The following is a 25,859-nucleotide window of genomic DNA, read 5'->3' on the forward strand; positions in this document are numbered from 1 at the left end:
CATTATAACACCCTCAATGGAATGATTACAGACTGTCAGGTAATCCAGTATCATTCCATTTTTTCTATCACTTTAAATGCACAAATGTAACAACCTGTAGTATTCGGTGTTAGACAGTCATTGATTGTTATTTACAGTATACGAAAAATACACAGTACATGCATTTTACCTACCAAAACTGCACTTAACATCTAACTTAAAACGTACTGGTATTATGACAATGCAAGAGTCGTCTTTTGTCTCTTCCTTTATGTAACTCTCCCACACTGCATTGTTCCATTGTGTGTGCCTGGTGAGCTGTAGTGTGAAATGGGAGTGCTATGTAGAGGGAAAAAGGGAAATAACTTAACAGTGTTGCCAACTCTCATGATTTTATTGTTAGTCTCACAATATTTGATGTTTTACGTAAAGACCCAAATCCAGAAGCCGAGTCATCACACAAGACCCTCAGCTTCCATTAAAAAAATGTTTCTAGCTCTCGTGGTTGCAAAGAAAAGCCTGAAAATGCAATGTGAGCATACACTAAAGGCTCAGAAACCAAAAGGCAAATAAAAAGAACCCATTCATTTTTTAACAAAATCCCTTGATTTTAAAGCCAATCTCATGATTTTGTGGGTTCTGACTCACAATTTTTCTATGTTTGGGCTTGGCAATGCTGCTTAAGGCACACAATAAAGAAGGGGAAGCAGCAAAGGGCAAGACAATAAGTGGGAATACATGATAAAACAAAGAAGCTATGAAGAATTAGGCTGGAAAAAACACAAAATCAAAAAACATTCAAACAAAATAACTAGTAGCTTTCCCATTATATAAGGATGAGATAAATAAAATGGAAATAAAGAGAAAAGGAATAGAACAGGAAAAAACATCAAATCATAGCACAAGAAAGGAGTGCACTATTCTCTGAGCACTGTAACTCTTTTTCTCATTAATATGAGCAAGTCACTGAAATCCCATTCAGTGCTGAAAAACTGACCTGTAGGCCATTAGTATATTTTCCATTTGCCCTTCCTAACATGCCTCAAACCTGGTCTAACCTGGGAGAGCTACTTTTAGGTTTGAGAGACATCATTTCAATGTCCAAGACCATTCAGTCCCTGACTTCTTTCCTAAAACTGCCATGATTGTGAAGAATGTCAGCTTTCATGCAGTGGACGCTTATCTACAGGAACTGGACTGAGATCATCAGCTCCTTTCATTTTGGTCAAATGAAGAAACATTATATGGATGACTTCCACGTCCTTAGCTATGTGGGTAACAGAGAGCTAAAAATGAAAGACTCCATACCCTAATAGCAAATCCCTGAACTAATCAGTTCTTTGACTAATATTCTGAAAGGGAATATTTCCAAACTTTCAACTAGCTATAGACAAAGGGGTATAGATTTAAGAAGTTTCAACATTTAGAACATTTGGCCCAAATTCATCCTTGGTTTATTTCCTCTAAAGTGTTAAACCTATAATAATTAACTTTTTCTAGTCATTTTATTTTACACAAACAAAATTATACACATTCGCTATCAGTAAAGACACTGGGATTTATGTAGGGTAGTACAGTTTATATCTTCCACATTCATGTAATTTATAGTATTACATTAAAGCAGAGATTCACAAACTTTACTGGGTGGAAGACATCTAAATAGAGAGATTGTCTCATGGGTTATGTCTACACTGCAATGAGACACCTGCAGCTGACCTGAGCCTGAATGTCTACACCGCAATTAAGCAATGCCTTAGCCCCATGAGCCCGAGTCATCTAGCACGAGCAACCGTGGATTTTTAATTGCAGTGTAGACTTACCCACAGACACCTATCCTTCCATTTGCAATCAGATGACATCACTTCAGCAACTTCAGCAATTGCTTACAGGTACAATTATTTTATGTGTTTTTAGTGCAATTTGGAAGTTGAAAACAAGGACCAGAGCCAGCATCATGTGCCAACCAGCTATCCGTGCACCATCCTCACCAAGTGATCCAGAGACACAAGCAATCTACAGATCACAGTTTAAGAATTATCTAAGGCACCAAAGAAATCAAATATACACTATAGTGCATAAAAATAAGGAGTGAGGGGAAATATATAAGTACTAATTTACCATCCCCTACAGCTCAATAAAACAAATAAATAGGCCTGACAATGAAATAGCATTTGCTGGCTGAAGGCCTGAATAGCTCAGAGAGCTGGTAATTGAATACAGAGAATAATGGAATACAGAGAAGTTGCAAGTTCTAACACAATCCAGGTCAACAGCAAACAAAAAAATACCATCTGATTGCTGTACGATGCTGTAGAGCGGTGACCTGAAGGGCTTAAAACAGCCCAGGAGAGGGCACTGGCTGGGAGCAAGCAGTTCCGAGGCTGATTGGGGAAGCAGGCTCAGCTGTGGCCACACCACAATCAGGGCTCAGCTGGCCCTTATATGAGGGCAGTGGGCCAGGAGCAGACAGTCTCCTCTAGCTGTGGAGCGTACCAGAGTACCTGAGGTGGAGCAGGGCTGGGGGAAGGCCAGAGGAGCTGGGGAGCTCCGGCCTGGAAACCCCCCAGGCTGGAGGCCTAGTGTAAGGCTGGATGGGTACTGAGGTTGCAGGGGGCAGCCCAAAGGTAGGCAGAGGCAGCAGGTCCAAACCCGCCCTTGCCTGTGATGATTGGCTTATACACTGCATTCCACCCCGTGTGCGGGGGCTCAATGGTGACTGGCAGTAGCCAAAGACTGAGGCGAGGTAGGGATAGTGGGTGTGTATTCCCCGGGGAAGGGAGACCCACAGACTGTGGGGGTACTGCCAGGGGGAAGCACCCTGGGTAAGAGGGGCACCAGGGTCCGGGAGGGACATGGGGGCCAGCAGCAAGCAGGACACCGGCCTGCACAGGGTGCTCCAGAGGCTGGAAGAGCTAATTCCCTGAGAGACCAGCAGGAGGCGCCACAGGGGTGAGTCGCCACCCCGCTACAGGTGCTTATATGAAATAAGTTTATGAACACATCAACAAGAAAAGCCCATCCATTAGCAAAACTGGAAATCTTGTTAGCAGTCCCAACAGACAGGCCAAGAGCTGAATAAGCCTAGAGAAAAAGCTATTTGTTTCACATCCTTCCAAGTTGGGTCACAATGTGAGGAAACTTGCAGTGCTACTTTCCACAGTGTACCTGTTCTGTGAATAGAGGACTTCAGTCTCTAAAGCTGTTATAATGTGGTGCTTTTCTGAAGCCTTAATATTTCAAATGGAAAAACAAAAAAACAGATGTTTTTCACAAAGGGCTTCACTTGTGTCATATTAGAAAAAGACAACTCTTATCTCCCTCACTTGCCATAGTAATAATTTCTATCATTAAAATGATAAAAGGACTAATGTGATCCTTGGATGTACAAACAGGAGAATACTGAGTACGAGTGGAGAGGTTTTATTAGCTTTGTATTTGGCACTGGTGTGACCACTAATGGAATATTATGTCCAGTTCTGATGTCCACACATCAAGAAGGATGTTGAAAAATTGGAGAGAATCCAAAGAACTGCCATGACCACATAGGCAGGGGAAGTAAGGGTGCGGGGGGTACTGCAGCACCCCCAGGTTTAATGCGGGGCTGCTAGCCCCGCTCCCCAGCCGCTGGCTCCACACATAAAACCTGGGGGTGCTTCCTGTGCCTATGACCTGCTCCCGGCCCTCTGCCCGCATTCCATTCCCCAACCCCTCACCTCACCTGGGGCTCTGGTCCCGGCTGCTGGCCCACTCCCTGGCTGCTGAACCTGTGCCTGGGACACACTCCCAGCCCCACGTCCCAGCCCCACGACTGGGGCCCGCACCTGGCTCCCAGAGCCCCACGGCTGGGGTTCTGCTCTTTGCCCTGCGCGTTTGGTCCCAGCTGCCGGTTCCTGCCTAAGGCTCCACTCCTGGCCCCAAGCTGTGGCCTCAGCCCCCTTACCGCTATCCAGGTCTCCCCCTCCCAGAGATACAGCCTTGCTTCCAGCCTCAGTGGGGTGGGGAGTGGACAGGGATAAGCAGGCTGGCTTTCAGCACCCCCACTACTAAAAATGTCCCAGCGCCACTGCATGACCATGATTAATGGATGGGAAAACATGCCTTATAACGAAAGACTCACGGAACTCAATCTGTTTACTTAACAAAGAGAAGGTTAAGGAGTGACCTGATCAATGTCTGTGAGTACCGACATGGGTATCAGGGTCCTAGCCTGCATCAATCTAATGAGTGAAGTTGACCCTGACAGACGCTGTCTGATTGATTGTGCCACCTGGTTAGTTGACGAACTCAGCAGGCTGATACTTCCGCTCAGCAGCAGCTACAGTTCAGTGGCTCCTCATCCCATTCCTAGCCCGCAGCTGTGCTTGGTCCGGTTTCTGCTGTCTCCAGCCTTGCTCCTTCTATACCCCTACCTGTACCTGCTCCTGCTCCAGTCTTTTCCTGACTCCGACCCTCGGCTACACCTTCTGACTGAGATGCTGGTTAACCCTTCAGCTTAGGCTTTGGTTTCTGACTTCCAGCTCCAATCCTCTGCTACACCTTCTGACTGTGAACCCAGTTAACCCTTTGGCTCAGCTCAAATTGGTAGGTCAGACTCTTGCTCTCACCACTAGGCAAGACCACCACTGCTGATAGTTTGAGCAGTTCAAAAGATTGAACAAGGGTGAATAAGGTGCCGGACTGCCTTTCAGATGAATTTCTCAGAGGCAGGTGTGCCTTTGCCGGGCATTGAGAGAATCACGAAGACCCTACAGCCCAGGTTATGGCCTTGCATGTACAAACAGCAGCCCTACAGACTCAAGCCATCCTACCCATATCTGCTGCCCCGACTTCTAGAGAGACAGAGATTCCAATGCTGGATACGTTTGATAGGGACTGGAGCAAGTTCCGCTTTTCCATGACCCAGTGTTGGCTCTTTTTTATTGTTCAGTCCCAATCATTCTCCACTGGCCAAACCCAAGTAGGGCTTCTTATTAGTCTGCTAACTGGACAGGCACTGGCCTGGGCATCTCCCTTCTTGGAGAGCACTAGCCCCTCTTCTGGGCAAGCTCAAAGACTTCATCCAAGCCATGGTGATTGTGTTTGATGATCAAATTGCACATGGTCTACTGAGAGTACATTAGTTCATGTGATCTGTGCTGCCAAAGCAAGTGCCCATGTGCCAAACTACTCTGTCTTCTCCAGCCTTTGCCTATCCTGCCTTGATCCTGTCCTTGGCATCCTTGAATTTCATTGTAGAGTTACTTTGCTCCCAGGGGTACACAGTCATCCTTGTCACCATTGATCTCCTCATTAAGATGGTGCAATTTATTTCCATTTGCTCCCTCCCAACCCCCCCAAGAAACAGTCCACCTTTTTCTAGATCATGTTTTTACTTCCATGGGCTGCCCACCATACTAGTCTCAGATGGAGATTCACAATTCACTTCCCACTTTTGATACCAACTCACAAACTTTTAGGAACTGCTTACCTACTCAGCCTATCACCGACAAACCAACCGGCAGAGAGAGCAAGTGAACCAAGCCCTCGAACAATGCCTCCACTGCTTTCTCAATTATTGTCAGGATAACTAGCTGGTCATCCTCCAATATGCAGAATTTGTGTACAATTCTGCCCATGCATCCTTTCTACACAAAGTAGGGTTTCCACCATCGCCTTCATTCAGCTGCACCTACAGACTCCCAACTCCCTATCACAGCAAGTCTAGTTGCCCACCTTCACTGGGTCCACCAAGAGCTTACTGAACGCCTGGAAGTCACCCAGGAGGCCTAAAAATGTCATGCTGACCAAAACCAGCGAGCCATATAGACCCTGTCTGTAGGAGAAAAAGTCTGGTTGTCCTCCAAACACCTCAAAAACTCACCTGCCCCTCAGCCAAATTGGACCACCAGTATCTAGGCCAATTTAAGATCTTGGAGCCAATTGACCCTGTAGCATTTAGGCTCCAGTTGCTGGAATCCTTGAAAGTCCACCCAGTTTCCCATATTTCCTGTTTGAAACCTCACATGAATAATTACTTTCCCAGTCACTCAGCTTTACTGCCACCTCCCATAGATGTCCAGGGCCAAGAAGCATATGAGGTCTGGGAACTCCTTGACTCCACACAAGTTTGAGGCAAACTCTTATTATCTGGTGGAGTGGGAGGGCTATGAACTGGAAGCGCAATCATGGAAACCAGTAGAAAACATTGGTGTTCCACAACTAGAACATGCCTTCCATCAGAAACACCACCTGAAACCTGGTCCCATGGACTCTAGTAGGTCCCCTTGAAGGGGAGGTGCCAGGACTGATAGGGTCTAGCCTGACTTCTGACTCCCAGTTCTGACCCTCCACTATGCCTTCTGACTGCGACTCTGGTTATCCTTTGGCTCGGCTCTAATGGATAGGCCACATTCTTGCTCCCACCACTACACCAGACTGCCCATGGCCTTGGGGAACAGAAATTTGATAATAGAGGAATCTTCAATCTACCAAATAAAAGTATAAGAAGCTGGACAAATTCAGACTAGAACAAAGGTGCAAATTTATAACAGTGAGTGTAATTAATCATTGGAACAATTTACCAAGTGTCGTGGTGGCTTCATATTCACTGGAAATTTTTAATGTAAGATTGAATGTTTTTCTAAAAGACACGCTCTAGTTCAAAACACGAATTAATTCAGGGAATTAATACTTGAAACACTAATTAATTCAGGGAAGTCGTATGATCTGTGTTGTGCAGGAGGTCAGACTAGACAATCACAATAGTCCCATCTGGTTTTAAAAATCTATGACTCTATAAAATCTGAAATTTTGACATTTGATGTTGCTAGATCCTCAGTTATCACTTTTGTTAATGAGCTAAAAATCTTTCCTCCCAAGAGATTTTACTGGGATTAGTGTATCCAAGTGACAAAGTAAATGCAGGGAGTTGAGAGCAACAGTTTAGCTAAGTAGAAATTGCCTAAACAAATGGAGCAAGACATATTGGAATCACAGATGAGTAAAAAGCTTAGCAAATGAAATAAAAAGAACAAATGCAGAACTAAATCTATGCAGCATACTCCTAACTACCTTATCTCAAAGGAACAAAAAAAATACACAACTAAATGAGGTATGCGAACAACATCTGAGTGAACATAGTCGCTTGCTTTCTCTCTCAAACTGCATCCGATAAAGTGAGCTGTAGCTCATGAAAGCTTATGCTCAAATAAATTTGTTAGTCTCTAAGGTGCCACAAGTACTCCTTTTCTTTTCTCTCAAACTGGAGATTCACAATGGAAGGTCAGATTTCTGGCAAGAACGTGGCTGAAAAGTAAGGTAAATATTCTTGTAGCAGACATCTTTCTTTCGTTCCCCCTCCTCCTTTTATTTATTTTTAGTCATAACTTCTACTGAGTATGGCTCGTGCAAATGAAGGGATCATTTCTCCCAATACCACTCATTAGAAATTCCACCATTTGTGGGTTGCAATTCAAAACACAGTTCAGAATCAGTTTTCTGTCATTTGAGGAGGAGTCTATAGTCAGTCTACACATCATGGTCGAAATCCTTCTGTGCTTTCTCATGAGGAACGTACACTGTCAGCAACTAGCATGCTCCAGATTGCACCATCCAGCACAGAAAACTGCTTTTATGAAACCTCCCCTTTTGTAGCAATTAGCAACCAACGGGGCTGTTACAGTGTTAACAGGGATGCTGCTGCTTAAAGACAGCTATGATTCCTTGGTTCATTCGCTATATCAACAAAGTTATGTTCACCGATAGAAGAATAATTATGGCTAGTCTGCACAACCAACACTTCAGAATAGTCACACAACCTAAGAAATTTTCTCTTATTATACTATATTTTCTTGTGTAACATTTTGTAAAACGGCATTTATTCTGTGTCTATCCTGCCATCCATTCCTTTTCCCTTTTTTTCGCATCATCTGGTACAAGCAGCATTTTCATATTTTAAAAAACAATCTGTATTCTTTCCCTCAATGGAGATATAATGCATTTTTTCCAATACCATGCTTATGTGCTCCCTCTCCCCCGCCCCAGTAGTGGTGCGCTCTTTCTTTGCATCAGGAGCTTCTTGATACCGCAGAGGTTTTCCGATAGAAGCGCCTATCTGTAAAGGTACTTACATAGCCCTAGTCACCACAGTATCAGAGCAACTCACAGTCACTAATGGATTTTATTCACATGACAGTCCTGTGAGGTAGGGAAACATCCCCATTTTATAGATGCAACAGAGCAACTCAGGACAGAAGCAGGAATAAAACCCATGTTTCCTGACTCCCGGTTCTATGCTCTGGTAACCCACCAGATAACATTGCCTTTTGCCATCTTCTGTTGTGTTTCTTTTTGTTTTACCCGTGTTCCTTTCTTTTTATGCTTATGATAAGTTGTAACTAGTGACAAAAGAAAGATAGTAATATTACAGATTTTTCTTGATTTTTCATGGTAATGAAAACAAGACTACTTAGTTCTTCTATAGTAAAGTTATCATGCCAGCAATGATAAAAAACAGTTCAGTAATATTCTCAAAAGTTAACTGATAAAGAAACTGTTCCACTGTCCTAATTGACAGTCCCTTCTGCAACAGTGATGGACAGTTACTACTCCCTTGGATCCAGTCACAAACACCTTCCCCTCCCCCAAACCTGCCTGAAAGGAGGACCTGTGGAATGCCCTTCAGACATAGTCAACCCTCCAACAAACAGTCCCCCCCACCCCCATCCCTCCCAAACCCCAAATCCAACAACCAAGAAAACTGGTAAGACTGAACATTTAGAAAGTAAGTTTTATTGTAATCAGGACAATAAAGGAATTTTCACCACCCTCCACTATTGTTTCCTTCTTACTTTATGTGACATTTTTCTTTTTCCTTCTTTTTGTTCCTTCTTCCTCCATCCTCTTTCCCTGCTCTGTGAGCTTTTACCATATTTTTGTGCCCTTTTGGCCATCCTGCTTAGTTTTATACCTTTATGCTCTTTACTTTGGAGGTTTTTGTATTAAAAAAAATTCTTTACCGGGCAGCATAGTATTAGTAGCAAATTATATAACGAAGAACTGCAAGGGAAAATTGATAAGCAATCTCGTCCATTTCCCTTACCAGCCCTTCCAAGGATAAAGTTCTTTGGCACAGCATGAACAAGGAAACTCACTGGAACTTATCGGTTTCGCTCTGCATGAATCTCTGGAGTGTGGAATACAAATGGAAAATGACTAGGATCGTGTGATAGTTTTCCTCTGCAGCAAGCGCCTTTCGCACAGAGACAGCTTTAAAGGGAACAGTCAGCTCTGTGTATGAAGCTGCGCTGATATCTGTTTGGGTGGCCAGAGTGCGTAAGTATCAAAATAGCCAGAACACAGCAGGCAGCAGTCTATACAAGTCTAGGAATTGCCGTTTGAGCAGCATTGCTCCAAGGCCTTCCTCAAACCAGCAGTTTACAGTCCCACTCCTCCCGCACACAATAATTTTTAATAGAAGATTTTCACAAAGTGCTGAGTAGCTCTCATCTGTAAGCTTGTATTTTAGGATATTTTTAAAAAGCAAGTATTTTTGTGTCAAGATATTTTCTTGTTAAATTTCTTTTGTCAACAAACAGTTAAATCAGACTACAGACATTTCATCCTGTAGACTGTCTAGATATTATATGCCCCCCCCTTTTTTTTAAAGGCAGGAAAAGGAGACAAACATGGTATATTGTAAGCTTAAACGTCTATTCAGGGAAACTTGTAGCTTCATTTCATGTTTGGATGAGAACTCACAGACTTCTGCTTTTAAATGCATGATCTTAGAGATCTATATCTACCACACAAGTAAACAAAAAACTATTTGCACCAAAAAAAAAAATCAAATAATTTATTTGGTGTTTCTCCTTTGAATGTGCTAGATAATTTCATAACACACACCACCAATTGGCACAAATGCTCCTTGCAATTCCATGAAGTAATGATTGCTGTTTAGATTTCATTACTTTACTGAAAAAAGGTGTGACAACATCAAGAAATTACTAATTTTAGTTTTTCCCATTCATACAGCAAACTCCAAATGTCACCTCACAGAAAATGAAACACTAAAGCGTGCTCTCTTTTTCTACCAAGGAAGAGGAACTTTAGCTGTACTAAATTATTTTGGAGAAAAAAAATGGATTTTTGGTTAGTAAGCAAACACTTGAAATGGCTACACATCCTAGAGAGATGGTGAAACAGTTACTGCTTATGTGAAATGCCAAGTTACATTATTCTTTAGAGTAAAGTACTGGAAAACAAGTAGTATAAAAATTGAAAACATCTGTGTAAGTTTAATGGCCAAATTGACCGAAGGGGAAAAAATTACAGCAAAACAGTTCCAGGACAGACTATGTCTTCACAGAGTAATTCCTTATTTTAATATCTTCCTCTTTAACAGAGCTGGAGTTCCCATCTGCTCAAGATCCTGACTAATACAAAATAGTTTATTTTCGTATACACAATTTTTGTCCACTATGGAAAGAACCCTCCTACCAAACATCTGTGCTCTACAAAGTATAAGTTGCAATATAGTATTAGATGGTTAAAAACAAAAAAAAAAAGCTTGTTTAAAAAGAAATACCTCCTCTCCCATTGTGAAGTAAAGCTGCCTTTCTACAGTTAGAAGTGTCCAAGAAGAGCATCGGAGTTCTCCCACTTCCCTATAATAGCTAAACTCACAAGTCTAAAAGACCAAGCCTAAAACTGAGTCACATTTAGGGCCCTCTGAGCTTTGAGGAAAACAAAGCTTGCATTTGTTTATTTCACAGGAAGCCTGGAACTTTTTCGTAGTTTTGCTTACTTTGGGGTAGAGGTTTCCTCGCCTTTCCAGACAGAAAACTCAGCTTCACTGGCTTCATGTATATGACAGCCAGAAAAGGCAACATAAGCAGTAATATGCAAAAAAAATTCGTAAACAGCTCAGACAGAAAATCTTTTAACATATAAATCATATAATTAAACTGAAAAATTATTCTGGTCTTTGTCACATTCCAACTACCCAATTTTTTCACCAATTCAAAAGCTAGGAGCTAAAATTCCACGTGATTTACTACTTTTTTTAAAAGCTGAAATATCACCATGAATCCTCTCTTCCACAACAAAAGTATAAAATCTTTACACTTCCATGTCCCATATAAAGACATTCATGCAAATGTGTAAGAATGATCAGAAATGGAAAACAATAATATGGATACCAAAGAATAAATCAGAGGAGGCCATACCTCTCTCTTTTATTTGAGCTATACCGTGTGTTTACCAAGCTTCAAGACATTCTGCAAAATTCCACCATTAATACCAAAACAACAAAATTTAGGCATAAGGACATGAAACAAAATACCTTAACAAATGAAAACAGGAATTTTGAAAGAAGATCATAAATTATCTAGTCAGGACAGTGAAGCAGACATACCTACTGCTGGGAAATGTGCCACAGTACTTTTTTAATGACCAGAAATGATCACGAGGTTGGTTTTACCTCTCATGTAGGAGACAAACCCTCTGACTCTTTGACAGCATCTCTATAAGCACAGTAACCACCCTAGCACCACGCTGTGGAACAGGTTTGGTAATGGCTCAGATGGCAGTATGCAACCTGAGTCATCAAAACCACTTCCTGAAGAAGATGTTAATTTCAAACTTACACTGAACAAATTCTTTTAAACTCATAATGAAATATAGCCTTTTCAGTTGTACAGAATATAAAGTTGGGGTTCTTTTTTAAAAAAGCCTAAAACACATTTTAATTATATAAACCACAATCAATTGTATTTTTTAAAATCCTCTGCTAAAGATATTTTTAAAAAAGCCAAATTTACAGATTCAGAAAAAAAAATCCATTGATTAATTCAAACTGATAGAAAATTATGACTGTACAAAGTCTCATTTCAGTTGCTTGATACAGTTCAGTTTGCTTTATGTAACATGAAAATTATTTAATCAGAAATCTCCTTAATACCTCAACAAATATGAAGGTTACATATGCAACATTAAAGCTGAATTAAACTCGTTATTTTATTATTTGTGCCAAGCTATTTGCTATCTTTACTTCCCATGTTCATGTATGCAAAGAGTACCAAATGTTTGCTTATTAAAACCTTCCTGAGCTTTAAAAAGGCTACCTACCAACCCCAACCCCCCGCCCCCAAAACAAACAGTTCCAATGTATAATTAAGGATCACCAGCATAAAGGTTAAATTCTCAAACAAAAGCAAACAAAATAGAAACAGAAAAGAAAAACTCATTTCAAGTAAATCTACATGCTAGAAATTTCACAATATGATTTATAAACTGCCACAAGTGCCAAAACAAGCGTTTGAAAGCACTGAGTTTCGAATGTAGGATTTTACGAAGTTGTAACAGTTCATCCTTGTCTGCAATGATCAGGTAAATCACCCTAGGATCTTGCTAGGAAAAAAAAATACAATTGTTTCTTTGATGTAGACAAAGTCTCAGGAACCAACTTTGCTTATGATCACTATATTAGTTATTAGGGTTTATTTCAAGTAGGTTTTACTGCTATTTTACATGTTGTGTTGTATCACACTGTCAGCCAGTTATCTGGGAGCTCATCAGATAGAAAGTAAAATCATTCTACATTTTAGATACATACCAAGGAGCACTGGTATTTATCAAAGCATGTTCACTGTACTGGAGTTGAAACCTGTGGGGAATGGAGAGAAGCAGAGCAGCTGCCTCTTTCTAGAAATTCACTATCACATTAATTCATGTCTCCACAGAAAATCTCTGAAACTCAGCGATATGGAAATCAGCTTCACTTTTGCCTAAATAAAGCACGGTGATTTCTTGGGAATGATCCATCCCGAAATGCTTCTACTTTTTTGTTTCCAGGCCGAAACATTTTGAGATTTCATAGATTTTGTTTTTCAGGGTACACCACCAAAGCAGAAGTCCATGGCTCCCAACCAGGAATCAAAACCAGACTCTCCATAGTATTGCTACTAACATCACCTAGCTGTTATATAGTCTTTTCACCAGTAGATCTCATGCAGTTTTCAAGTAGCTCAAGTAGGCAAAAGGAATCTAAAATCAACTGTTTCCTCCATATGGACAATGCTTTCCTTCACTTTGGTATGTGATGTATGTGCAAGGCACTGTGGTATAGGCAATGTTAAAGCATCCTATATTTATGTCATTTATACTGCAATAACAGTTTTTAAAAATAACGATCTTAAGTGACACAGAGCATTGTTGTATGGTACTCATTTTTTTTAAATGCCACTTATACAGCTACATGATCTCTGTTAAAACCCAGGGCAAAGCCATTTCACTGACAGCTGGATTATGCCCATTTACCAGAGAGTAGCTTGAACATTTTACAATCCAGAGTGAAATCATGATATCACAGACACGTTTGGGGAAGGAATATGGAAGATGAAAAGAGACACTGCTCACTGACGCATCACTCTTCAAGAGGGATTCAGCAAAGACTCACTGCCAGTCTGGTTTATCAAATTTGTTCCTCTCTATTAAACTCAGTTTTCCAATTCCTGCTCCATTCCCTTTGTACCTGTTTTCCTGCATGAGATTATGGTTTCACAATCTCATGCAGGTATAGATCTAAACTGTCCTTCATCTGAGAGCTAGCTGTGTTTTACCTATCTCATGAAGACCTGGTGTCATTAATTAGCTTTTATTGCTGTAAATTATTTATAGCAAAAAGGATAAATAATATTCTTGAGAATTTTGTGCGTTACATTTTACAATTTCAAAGTGCTCTTCATAATTTTCAAATGATATCTTTGCAAAAAAAAATTAATCCTACATTGTTAACACTTTACCACTGAAGCACCAATGAACAATGTTCATCACTTAAAATGGCAGTTTTATATTCAGTTAATTATCTCATGGTAGATTAGAGATGAGGAGGCAAGGAATGGTAAAGAAATGGACCAGAATGAGTAGTTTAGTGTCAGAAGAGCTACAGAGGTACAAAAGAGAGGGACCTCATGTTGTGGGCGTTTCATGCATGGAGTGGCTACACTATCATGTCCCTAGCCTACAAAACAATATATGCTACTATTCTTCTCATGTCCCTTATTTTGAGCTTTGGTTCTAACTATTTTTAGCATTCAACTCTGTAACTGCTTTTAATTCTAATGTCATACCTGGGAAAGTGCAGCAGGGGAGAAGGGTGGCAAAGGGATAAAGAGCAACTAATGTGAAGTGAATTCTCCCTTTCCTTCTGTCTTCACAAAAGAGATGAGTGGAGACAGTTCACCCTGATCATCTAAAATGGGGACTATCAGAAATAATGGTGTTTAAGAAGAGACTTAATAAATACAAGAGTTTTAAAGGAACTAAAAACCAAAGCAGCCTGTCCGCCAACCAAAACATATAAGTTCTTTAAAACAGCAATTCTCTATACATTGCTCTTTATGGTTCTACATGCAGCTCTCACTGCGTAGATGACTGATTAGTGATCCACTCAGTTTAGTTGTATCTCAAGAAGAGACGCACAAAAATGCCAGTCACAGAACCATCTGCCTAATACATTGTGCAGCACAGGGAGCACTGAGCAAATTCAGCAACTCCTATGCTGCTGTTCAGTTACCCTTTATCACACAGAAGAATAAAGAAACAGGAGCAAGTAGTATTCCCTTCCTCCACAACAAGCAAAAATGGAGTTCCTCTTCCTCCCAACAGCCAGCATGAGGTCTACAGGAAGAGGAGGAGGAACTGCCAAGAGGATTTATATGAGAGAGAGAGAGAGAGAGGATGATGTTTGTGTCAACGTATAATAAACGTGTGCCATGATCAGGCAAATACTGTAATAACATCATATGATTATTTTGTGGAAGACAAGGGGGGGTGAGGCAATATATTTTATTGATAATTTTGTGACATTCTTAGACTCCATTTGATTGAGTGGCTCTCTAAGCTCAGTGGCTCTCAACCTTTCTTACTGTACCCCTTTCAGGAGACTGAGTTGTCTTACGTATTCCCGAGTTTCACCTCACTCAAAAACTACTTGCTTACAAAATCAGACATAGAAATATAAAAGTGTCACAGCACACTATTACTGAAAAAATTGCTTAAATTTCAGTGTGTCGTATATAGAGCAGTATAAACCAGTCATTGTCTGTATGAAATTCTAGTTTGTACTGATTTACTTTTAATGTAGCCTGTTGTAAAACTAGGCAACTACCTAGATGAGTGGATGTGCCACTCCGGAAGGCCTCCCGAGAACCACTGCTCTAGCTGTTAAATGTGGGGTGAGTATGGTAAGTGTTATGCAAGCATTTCCTACTTGCAGCCTAGTAACTTGAAGTTACTAAATACAGGAAATAAAGTTTTCTAACTGCAAATATGATGTAATCACATTCCATTAAAAATATTCTTTAAGGAAAATGTGAATACAGAAGAAGGGTGGTCTTGTAATTAAGACACCAGGCTAAGACTAAGGATTTTGGATTAAATTCCTGGCTATGTCGCAGACCTCCTGTCTGACCTTAAACAAACCACTTTTCAGTTCCCCATCTGAAAATAGGGATAATGATACTTCCTGCCCAGTAAAAAGTGGACTAAGACCTCCTCTCATTTCACAAAAAACATTTAATATCTACCAGATGGACACCTCAAATTTAACTATATTAGATGAGTAACTAAAAAGTGAATGGGTCTATATTTAATTTAATTTATTTATTTATTATTTAATACAGAGCCCGTTTACCAAAAAATTCTGTATCTTTACCAAAAACTACCATATGTAGGCTTGGCAGAATTCAATTTTTTAAATATAATTTTGAAGGACAATATCAAAGTTTATTTTTAAGCTTTTTATTTTTTAATTTTCTCAGTTGTGGAACATTGGAGGATGTCAGACAATTATTTAATGACCGTAGACACTGAGATAAAAAAAGCTTTCTAACCATTAAAACACAAATTGTCGACATCACATGTCAAAATATGCAAAGTCAATATCCTTAAATAAAAAAGTTCTCAAGCAGCATTTTTTTTACTTTACCAATCTGGACATTTCAATTATATCACTGATGGAAATATTTTTTGTTGGTTTGTGTGTGCACAGAAATCAAAGTGTACCAACATTCACTGATAAAAATCGAATTCTCCCAAGCCTAGTCATATGGTATTTGCAGAGCACTGGAGTCTGTCAATTCCAAGCCATCTGAATCAGACGTGGATAATTGAATACCTCTACAGTTCTGGTTAAGGTCAATATGTGCATATTCACATGTGAATGTGTATATAGTAATCATAAACAAACACTATTTATAACATCATGCTCAAATAAATTGGTTAGTCTCTAAGGTGCCACAAGTACTCCTTTTCTTTTTGCAAATACCAACTGTGTATCTAGCTCATCAGAATATCTGCATGCACTGTATTTGTTTTCTTTACCTATATACCTGCTGGAAATGAACTACTAAAAAGAGACGTTTTCTAATGTAATAGGAAAAGTTTATGGCCCTAGACCAGGACAGCACTTAACTACATGCTTCATTTTAAGCAGAAACTTAAATCCTATTGACTACAAGTGTATTCCTAAAGAAAGATGCTTTCTTGAATTGGGGCCTACACAAATCCAGTCCTAAACAGCTATCACACTATCAACTTAAAAAGAAAAAAACAAAACAAAAACCTTTCATTATCCCGTTCTGGTGGTAGTAACAATCTCTTTCAACATTTTAAAGCAGCACATATAAATGTTTACGTTGCAGAAGACCCTAATTTGAATTTTACCAAAGATAAGCAGAATTCCAAGCATGCATATGTCTATCAAAACCTCACTGATCAGATTATCCACACACGAGATAAATATAATTGCTTATAAAAGTGAGGGGAAGGATTTTGTGCCTTTTTCACTAGGTATTTCGTTACATACAGAAGGCATGAAAAAAAGCTAAAAAGCTTTTTCCCCCCTGCGTATTAGAAATATTAAGTCTTGTCCTCTTGTGTCTCTGGTTCTCCTGGGAGATTAGAGAATGAATGGACCTCTCTGAGGGCTCAACTGAAAGGGTGAAGGTGGTGTTTGAATCTTTAACAAAAAGAGAGGTTTCAGAGTAGCATCTGTGTTAGTCTGTATCCGCAAAAAGAAAAGGAGTACTTGTGGCACCTTAGAGACTAACAAATTTATTTGAGCATAAGCTTTCATGAGCTACAGCTCACTTCATCGGATGCATGCAGTGGAAAATACAGTAGGGGGATTTTATATACACAGAGAACATGAAACAATGGGTGTTACCATACACACTGTAATGAGTGTGATCAGGTAAGGCGAGCTATTACCAGCAGGAGAGGAAAAAAAAAAACCTTTTGTAGTGATAATCAAGGTGGGCCATTTCCAGCAGTTGATAAGAACATGTGAAGAACAGTAGGGGGGAAAATAAACATGGGGAAATAGTTTTACTTTGTGTAATGACACATCCACTCCCAGTCTTTATTCAAACCTAATTTAATGGTGTCCAGTTTGCAAATTAATTCCAATTTAGCAGTCTCTCAGAGTCTGTTTTTGAAGTTTTTTTGCTGTAATATTGCCACTTTTAGTCTGTAATCGAGTGACCAGAAAGAATGAAGTGTTCTCCGACTGGTTTTTGAAAGTTATAATTCTTGACGTCTGATTTGTGTCCATTTATTCTTTTACGTAGAGACTGTCCGGTTAGGCCAATGTACATGGCAGAGGGGCATTGCTGGCACATGATGGCATATGTCACATTGGTAGATGTGCAGGTGAACAAGCCTCTGATAGTGTGGCTGATGTGATTAGGCCCTATGATGGTGTCTCCTGAATAGATGTGTGGACACAGTTGGCAACTGGCTTTGTTGCAAGGAAAGGTTCCTGGGTTAGTGTTTTTGTTGTGTGGTGTGTGGTTGCTGGTGAGTATTTGCTTCAGGTTGTCTGTAAGCAAGGACTGGCCTGTCTCCCAAGATCTGTGAGTGTGATGGGTCATCCTTCAGGATAGGTTGTAGACCCTTGATGATGCACTGGAGAGGTTCTAGTTGGGGGCTGAAGGCGACAGCCAGTGGCTTTCTGTTATCTTCTATTTTATTATCACTACAAAAGGTTGTTTTTTTTCTCTCCTGCTGGTAATAGCTCACCTTACCTTAATCACTCTCATTACAGTATGTATGGTAACACCCATTGTTTCATGTTCTCTGTGTATATAAAATCCCCCTACTCTATTTTCCATTGCATGCATCCGATGAAATGAGCTGTAGCTCACGAAAGCTTATGCTCAAATAAATTTGTTAGTCTCTAAGGTGCCACAAGTACTCCTTTTCTTTTAACAAAGAGAGTTCCCCCTCAAAGTATTAATTGGGATCTTCTTTATGTGTCACACAAACAAAAGAAGAGCATAAAACAATTTCCACCCTCTGCAGGTCACCTACAAAAAGTATGGTAGTTTGCACAATGCATTTTTTAAATGAATATCCAAAGCACTAAGTTAAAAGTTAAATTCTGTAGGTACTTTTTGAAGTTTCCTTTTTGGCAGCCTGATGGTACAGTGATTTTATTCTGCCATGTTACTTTACATAAGAACCGGGCATTATTATTACTATTTGTGTTGTCATGTGGGTAACCACAGCTCTAATACAGACTCGTCAGTCTTGTTCCCTGCACTGGTAGTTATTTAGAACAAAGACCAGTGGGTGGAGGTGTCAACACAGGAATAAAACCTTCACTGAAATAATATTCTTCCAGGCAATTAAGTAGATGAGTTATTATCAACGTCACAGGAATCTATTTTCCTGCACTTGGCACAACAGGTGACAAAAGGAGTCAGTCAAAGTAAGGAATAGGAAAGAAACCATAAAGCTGTCAGTTCTACCTTATCATAAAGTTGAGTACTTTGGGGACAGAAGTCATGCTCATTTGAAGGACTCCAATGACAACAACGACAGAATTAAGTTACAATATGTACCTTTTCTACTGGTGGAAAGTCATTTTCTACTTCTATTGACCTTGGCCGTAGCTTTATTGGTTTGTCTTTGAAGATATCTCCAAAACCAATCCCCTTGACCTTTTTGGGTTGGATTGCTGCTGCTCCATTGGCTCCTTCTGATTTTGTGCTGCTTGAGTCACCACCATCACTCTCAGAGCCTGTAGCATCTCTTAAACCTGCCAAAAAAGGGGTTGGGGGGAAGAAACGTTAGATATGGAGCTTGACAATATTTTAAAAACAGAGAATGGTGGTCAAAGCAAATAGCAGCTCCTCTCACCCCCAACGCATAGGTAAAATTGATGTCCTTTCTTTATGCCAAGTACTCATTCTAGGGTTTTTTTATTTCATCATTTTCACATACGTCTTAGAACTTCTCCCAATCCACAACATACATACACACACACACACACACACACACACACACACTTCCAATATCAAAATATTATCCCTGAAGAAGGCCACTGCTATACATCAAAATATCATTTTTCCCCAGACACAGATCACTCAAAAGAGAGTCCAAGAAATTAGAATTAATTTCAGTTCTAGTTCAGCTATCATACTTATGGCACTTAAAATTCAGGAGTCAGACCAGATATACTATACTGTATCTGTATGACTCATGTCAAGCCAATTTTGCAGTTAGTATCTAAAGATACATTACCTAAAAGAGAAATACAAAGCTAAAAGCTGTTTAAACAAATTTGCAATCAAATAAGTGGCATAATATTATCCCTGCTGAAGAATTACATTTCTCTGTAGATTAGACAGCCTTGTAAGAAAAGCACACATGCACACCCTCCTCTAGGAATATAATAAATCAAAATTGACATTCCAATTTGCTTTACTACTCTCAATGAACAGGAAAATCCAAACTTACCTGAAAATTTCCTTTCTTCAAGTAATAAGGTCCACAGTTCTATTACAAAAAGAAAAGGAGTACTTGTGGCACCTTAGAGACTAACAAATTTATTTGAGTATATACAATGAGTATTTTAAATTCAGTCTGCTTGCAGTTCAAGGGCAGAACCAGAACTACCAGGAGGGAAGTGTCAGCGTATGCAGATGACACACCACACTATCTATCCTTTACCACACACAACCACACAACTACCATCAAGACAGCCCAGTACTTGGATGAAAGCAGCTCTTGGATAAAGAAGAGCTGGCTGAAGCTGAACCTGAGCAAGACAGCGATGATGCTGGTGCGCAGAGGAGAGTATTTTGAAGAGTTTGGAGCCTCAGTGTGGTTTCTATTGGTAGAAGATAGACACCCATAATTGGTCAATTCAGTCCATAGCTTAGGAGTACTCTTGGATTCTTCGCTAACACTGAGCTCTCACATAGTAGCATCTGCATGTAATGCTTTCCATCTCTGCTTGGCTAGGAAACTCCATCCCATCCTGGTGGATGAACACCTGGCCTTTGTCACCTTTCAGATGGACTACAGCAATGGGCATGAAGCCTTCAGCACTTCGGAAAATCCACTGGCACAGAATGCTGCAGCGCATCTCCTCAGCGACACAGGCTACCATGACCATATCAAACCTGTCCTCCACTCTCTCCACTGGCTTTCCTTTGAATTTCTAATCAAGTTCAAGGTTGCAGCCTTTATCTTCAAATCACTCCCTGGCCTGGGCTCAGGGTATCTAAAAGATCACCCACCTACAAAGCTCTGGGGTGAAGAGTGTTTGACAATTACACTCTGGCACAACAGAACTCTCAACAACAAGAGTAAAGCTCATCTGTGTGGGAGACAGAACATTCTCCGGGGATGTTCCGAGACTGTGGAGTGATCTCTCCCAGGAATTAAGGACCAACACAAACACCACCACTTTCTGCTCCAAATGCAAGGCACATTTCTTTCACCTTGCCTTCTCTTACATAAACACATAGCAACGGGTACACTGATATTTAAAAAAAATGCCTTACCAAACCTAGACACTCCACTGCACACGCTTCTCCCTCTGGGGAGAGAATACAAGAACACACACGACAGCTGTGTAAGCACATTGCTAACTGCATTACTGGAGGACACTCAGATACTAGGGTGATGAGTATGGTATAAAAACCATTAGAGAACAGACTAGAATGCCCTGCCTCTTGAAGTTCTCTCCAGTTGAGGAAACTTCCACAGCCAGGATAACTCAAATCTACTTTCTTAAATTACAGATCACGTTAAATAAACTTTGAGGAAAAACACAATGAAGTATCCTACTGCAGATCATGGTAAATTCTGCCTAATGACAATAAACCCAAATCCTTTTATGTCGATTTCCATCTCTATTCTGAATGACCATTTGTCTTCAGGGCAGCTGGATATGTGCACCTTATTACTTAAAGAAAGGAAATTTTTAGGAAAGCATAGATAAAATTTCCCATTTTTCTTAGTGCTAATTAAAATGGGTTTTCATAGTAGGGTGCCTCCAGGATAGGAAGCAAGATAATCTCTTAAATATAGACATCCAAAACCAAGTAGATTATATATCTCCTCCATCTTCCCCTGGGTACCAAGGCACGGATGAGACTTCTTCCAAAACAAAGGAAATGGCATTAACTGACACTGGATGACCAGTATGGTGAATGAATGGCAGACTAGCACATTTTATTACAGGAGATATGACTATTCTGCCCTAAGATTGCCAGTTCTCCTAAGGATTGGATGGTGATGCATAACTAAAGCAGGGCTATTTCTTGAGTTTACTTAAGGAATGAATGCTATGACAATTGTGAGGACTACTGGGCTGAAATTTAAGTACAATACTGGGTCTCACAGAAAGCCCCAAATTTCAAATTAAAAAACCCTATTCTGATTGGAGATAGTAGCCATTGGGAGGACTGCTCTAATGGATAGGAAATATGGTGACACTTGCTGAAGAGGTTCCATTTGGGTAGTGAGGTAAGGAGCAGGATGAGGTTACAAGGTTTTACTCTATGACCTTGTGAGGTTGGAATAAGGTTGCCGCCCTAAGGAAACATTAAATGTTGGGATATATACAAAGTTTCCTTTTCTTGAACATGCTGCTAACATTATACTACAGAGACCTGACCTGTTTGCGGGACACTCATATTCCCATATTAAGGTCCTCCTGGAGGAACTTGAGGTTATGTTTCACTGATTTAACAGGATAGTTAAGCTTTGCACCAGCTCGCAAAGTAAGTTTTATTTGCTGACTTCTCTTGCTTGAGGTCCATGGGAGCAAAAATCACTTTCTTCAGCTATTCATTTTGCAGCTGTCTGGTCGGATGGAGGACTGGTCTTGCAACAGCAAACGTCCTTTGTGAGAAGGACGCTTCCCAAAATCCACTGCTAGGTTAATCAACCTGGAGAGCCAAACTCTCTTCAGCCAGAAAGGCATAAACAGTGTCACTACTGCTCTCTTGTTCTTATCTTCTCTATTGTCCTGGGAAGCTGTGGAAAAGGCGAGAAAGCAAAACAAGGACTTTGTGTGTGGATGCAGGGGGGGAGGTAGTGAGTGATATCACGCAGAGAGGCACTTTATTTACTGTTTCCAGCAAAGCAGCTGATCACCAGCTGACCAAACTGATGATGTGTGAGATATTCTTGGGTTTAGAAGCTGATAAGGTGCTGGTTTGTCCCCAGGCCTTAAAGGACCCACTGCCATACCCAGAGTCTCTTTCCAAACTCAGTTTTATGTTCCAAACATAGGCAAAATAAAAACAGTTCATTGGTGAACCCTGGATTGTAGCACCTAGGGGGGCTTCCCCTTTGCCTCTCAATTTTTCCTGCTTCAGGGCCTACTGTAGGATTCTTTCTTGCTCTTTTCACAGAGCACTGCCTCCCAGCTTTCTCCCTGGAAGCTGCTCCCCTTCGGTTCCCATTGCCTTCCCTCTTGGCACTGTAGAAACCACGCCCAGGGAACTTCCTGTTGCTCCTGCTTCCTTACTGACAGCCTGGATCTTCACAGCCCCAGATGCTGCTCCACCCTCTTAATTGACCAACTGGGAGCACCTGTTCTAGCACAGGGGAGCTGGACCTGCTTCACTGAAAGGGGTCAGCCACCCTGTGACAGAGCCACTCTGATAATCCAACTTCTGCCATGTAAGTCTTGGTGTTCATCTCCTCTTTGGTGGACAGTGCACTTAGAGACAGGAAACTTCATTCTGCCAAGAACAAGCAAATTTCTCTCTGGGTTAGGGCTGAATGTGTTCTTTCTAGTCATTATGAAACCCTATTGGACACAATCACTGCCGTCACTAGAACAGGTCTGTTATTCATGGAAGAAGCCATGCTCTGAGACCTCAATTAATTATTGTGTTCCAGCTGGTGGATGATGTGCCTTCCTTTTCTGGTGCCCATTCCCTGAACCGAATTAGGAAGGTCCCTTAAAAGTAATAAAAATAATCTGATTCTCTAAATGTACTAGTTGTCAGAGCAGATAACATACAATTGGAGCTAGATCTTTGCCAATGGATAAGATAGAGTAAGATGCAGTGGCAGTACCCAGAATTACTGGATATAGGTATCATCTGAACTCATTGAACATGCCTCTGTATGAGATCAGAATTCCCAATAGGCTCCGATAAAAATTGGATTTTTGTTTCTGTGACACCACTTGTTTTCCATTAGGGGCAATCTTCATCTTCTGTAACATTTTTCTGAGATGAGACCCTGTATCTGATAGTATTCCATCTCATCCCAGGTCTGTTATTGACTTTCCAGGCACAATGTGTTTGTCCTGAATACTCCAGGAACTGTGTCACTCTGTGTGATTGATTCAGCTTTTCTCTGTACAGAATCCAGATCAGAAAAAGGGTCTGGGAAGAGATAAGTGAATTTCCTTCTTCCCTAAAGCCAATATTATTTCTACCACAATGCTGGAGAGACACTCTGGGAGCACATGGAACATCAAATGGTAATGACTGAAATTGGGAAAAAAATAAAAGGCTGCCATTCATCTGCAAATCATAAGTATTATCTAAGGATGGTTAAATGGGAATGCTTTGAAGACAAACCTGCATTAAGAATTTATTCAGATGTTTCAGACTCTTTGTCCCCAATTCTCTGAGGCTAGAAACAAGAAGGTGAACCAGTTGCAACCCTCCAATATGAAGCAGGTGATGGATGATTTCATTCATTTAGTGGCTGAGACTGGAATGTGTTGCTGAGACTGGAAATGGAACAAAGCTGTTCTCGTAATTTTTGCACAGCTCCCTAGTGACCATTATCCAGTGACCACATTTGATCAAAGCTACAGGTAACTCTATTGCTTCAAAATTGAGAGAACCTGGCACTACTCAGGGGTCTATCTCCAGAAAGGGCTGGCTGGGAGACCTTCAGATAGCTCTGGGGCAATGTAGGGCAACTACAGACCCTACCCTACTCTTGTTCTAGCTGCCTGACAAAAAAGTATTCTTTCCTGTTGTGCTTCAAGTTGCCATATGATTTGTACTCGCTTCTATAATGTGTGTCCAGAGTCAGGACTGTCAGTTGAATTTTTTGATTACTATGTGGCCACAAGTAAAAATCTCCCCCAGTTAGAAACACCGAGTCCCTGACCACCAGGGAAAATAGCTACTTTATTTTCAGTAAGGGAGGAGCAGGAGACACAGGCCTTTCCTTTTGCTTCTGACTTTTCTTTGCCTGGCTCTCTCCCTGAAGCCCATAGGTGCACCAGCTGCTGCCAACATCTCAGAAGGGGAAGCAGAACTAAGGGGACAATCTCCCCAAAAAATCAAATACAGCCTTGGGACACAGCTGGCAAATAGACAAACACATTATGGAACTGAACTGTTAGTCTAAAAATCTGAAATAAAGTTTGGCATTTTCCTCAGAAAAGCTCTGCTACAGGGAGGGCTGGCTAAAATACTGAAGAGAGCGTCAGGAGGCAGGGCATTCTCCTTCAGACAGTGACTAATAGCTTTGGTTCTGCCCACTATTAACATTAAACTGTTGAAGCTGGGAGAGGAGCAGCAGCAAGAAGTTAGATTTCCCAAACCTGACTCTAGGAAGCTAGACTTTTGTCTACTATCTATGAGAAGGTAGGGGGCCGCAGACAGACATAAAATGGTATAAACATGTTCATAGCCCTAGTATTGTCTGCTATTTATTTCATTTACACAATAAATGTGTTAGATAATTTAGTATTCATGCAGGTAAGAGTTTAACAACACTATCTCCAGAGGCAGCTCAGACCTAATCCTTTCTCAGAAAACCACAGCTGTGTCAAGCCATTTCAAGACTTGACCTATAACACTCTTGCTATTTGTCTGAGGTCTCCCCAGAGCAAACTCTCCAAATTGTGCCAAACTATAGTGGTTTTGAGATTAGCACAAATGGGGACTAGAAGGACCATCAGATTTAATTCACTAACAAGAGTTGTGCGGCATCAGTCCAGGATTCTGGAACACAAAGATATATTCAGACTTGATAAGCTCAAAATGTTAATTTTATCACAGCTGTTTATTTTTGTTTTAACTCTATTCAAAACACAGGAAAAATAATTGTTTCTAAATATAAATAAGTGAAAAGGCCAAAAAGAAAAAGAAAAAACATTTTCAAGCTTCAAAGAAAATTCTCTTTTAATGTATTGTTTAGCAATTTCATTTTTATTCTTTGTTCTGTACTGCTACTCTTTATTTCATGGTATTGGCAAAATCCCCAAACGTAATTGGCAGAATAGCCAGTAGCCAATGTTTCCGCCTTGCCTCCCTGATGCCCTCTAAGCTTTACCAGACCAAGTGATACAAAGGTCAGCTGTTCAGAGGCAAACACCTGAGACAGCTAAGAGATTTTCCTAATTTGGTCTGGCATCCAGAGAGAAATGCTGTCAGCTGTGTTTAATGGGATAAAGGGAGAACTGTGTAAATGGAGTTTGTTTCTCTCCCCCACTGATTTTAAGGAAGAAAGGAAGAGAGAGAAGAAGTATACTCTGCCCCTCTAGCAGAGATTGGCAGCATGGGATTGTGGAAGTCTTGGCTGGTGAATTTTCATGGGATGGGTGGTTCCATGGTGAC

The 25,859-nt window shown here is 40.6% G+C and overlaps 1 protein-coding gene across 6 annotated transcripts in view; it reads right to left on the reverse strand.

Annotated features, from left to right (window-relative positions):
• SH3KBP1 (SH3 domain containing kinase binding protein 1) overlaps positions 1–25,859 on the reverse strand; it is a 339,502-nt gene that overhangs the window by 114,647 nt on the left and 198,996 nt on the right. For 3 of the 6 annotated variants that reach the window (XM_073356811.2, XM_073356821.1, XM_073356827.1), the window contains 2 exons: positions 19,762–19,800; positions 18,864–19,060 (listed from right to left, as the gene is read on the reverse strand). In XM_073356811.2, the coding sequence (XP_073212912.1) occupies positions 18,864–19,060; positions 19,762–19,800 (236 nt within the window). Of the gene's footprint in view, positions 1–10,543; positions 10,657–18,863; positions 19,061–19,761; positions 19,801–25,859 lie in introns of those variants that run through there. The other 3 variants (XM_078854184.1, XM_078854185.1, XM_073356836.2) reach the window with 2 other exon arrangements.

This window comes from Lepidochelys kempii, chromosome 1 (assembly GCF_965140285.1).
Source record: "Lepidochelys kempii isolate rLepKem1 chromosome 1, rLepKem1.hap1, whole genome shotgun sequence".
NCBI lineage: Eukaryota > Metazoa > Chordata > Testudines > Cheloniidae > Lepidochelys > Lepidochelys kempii.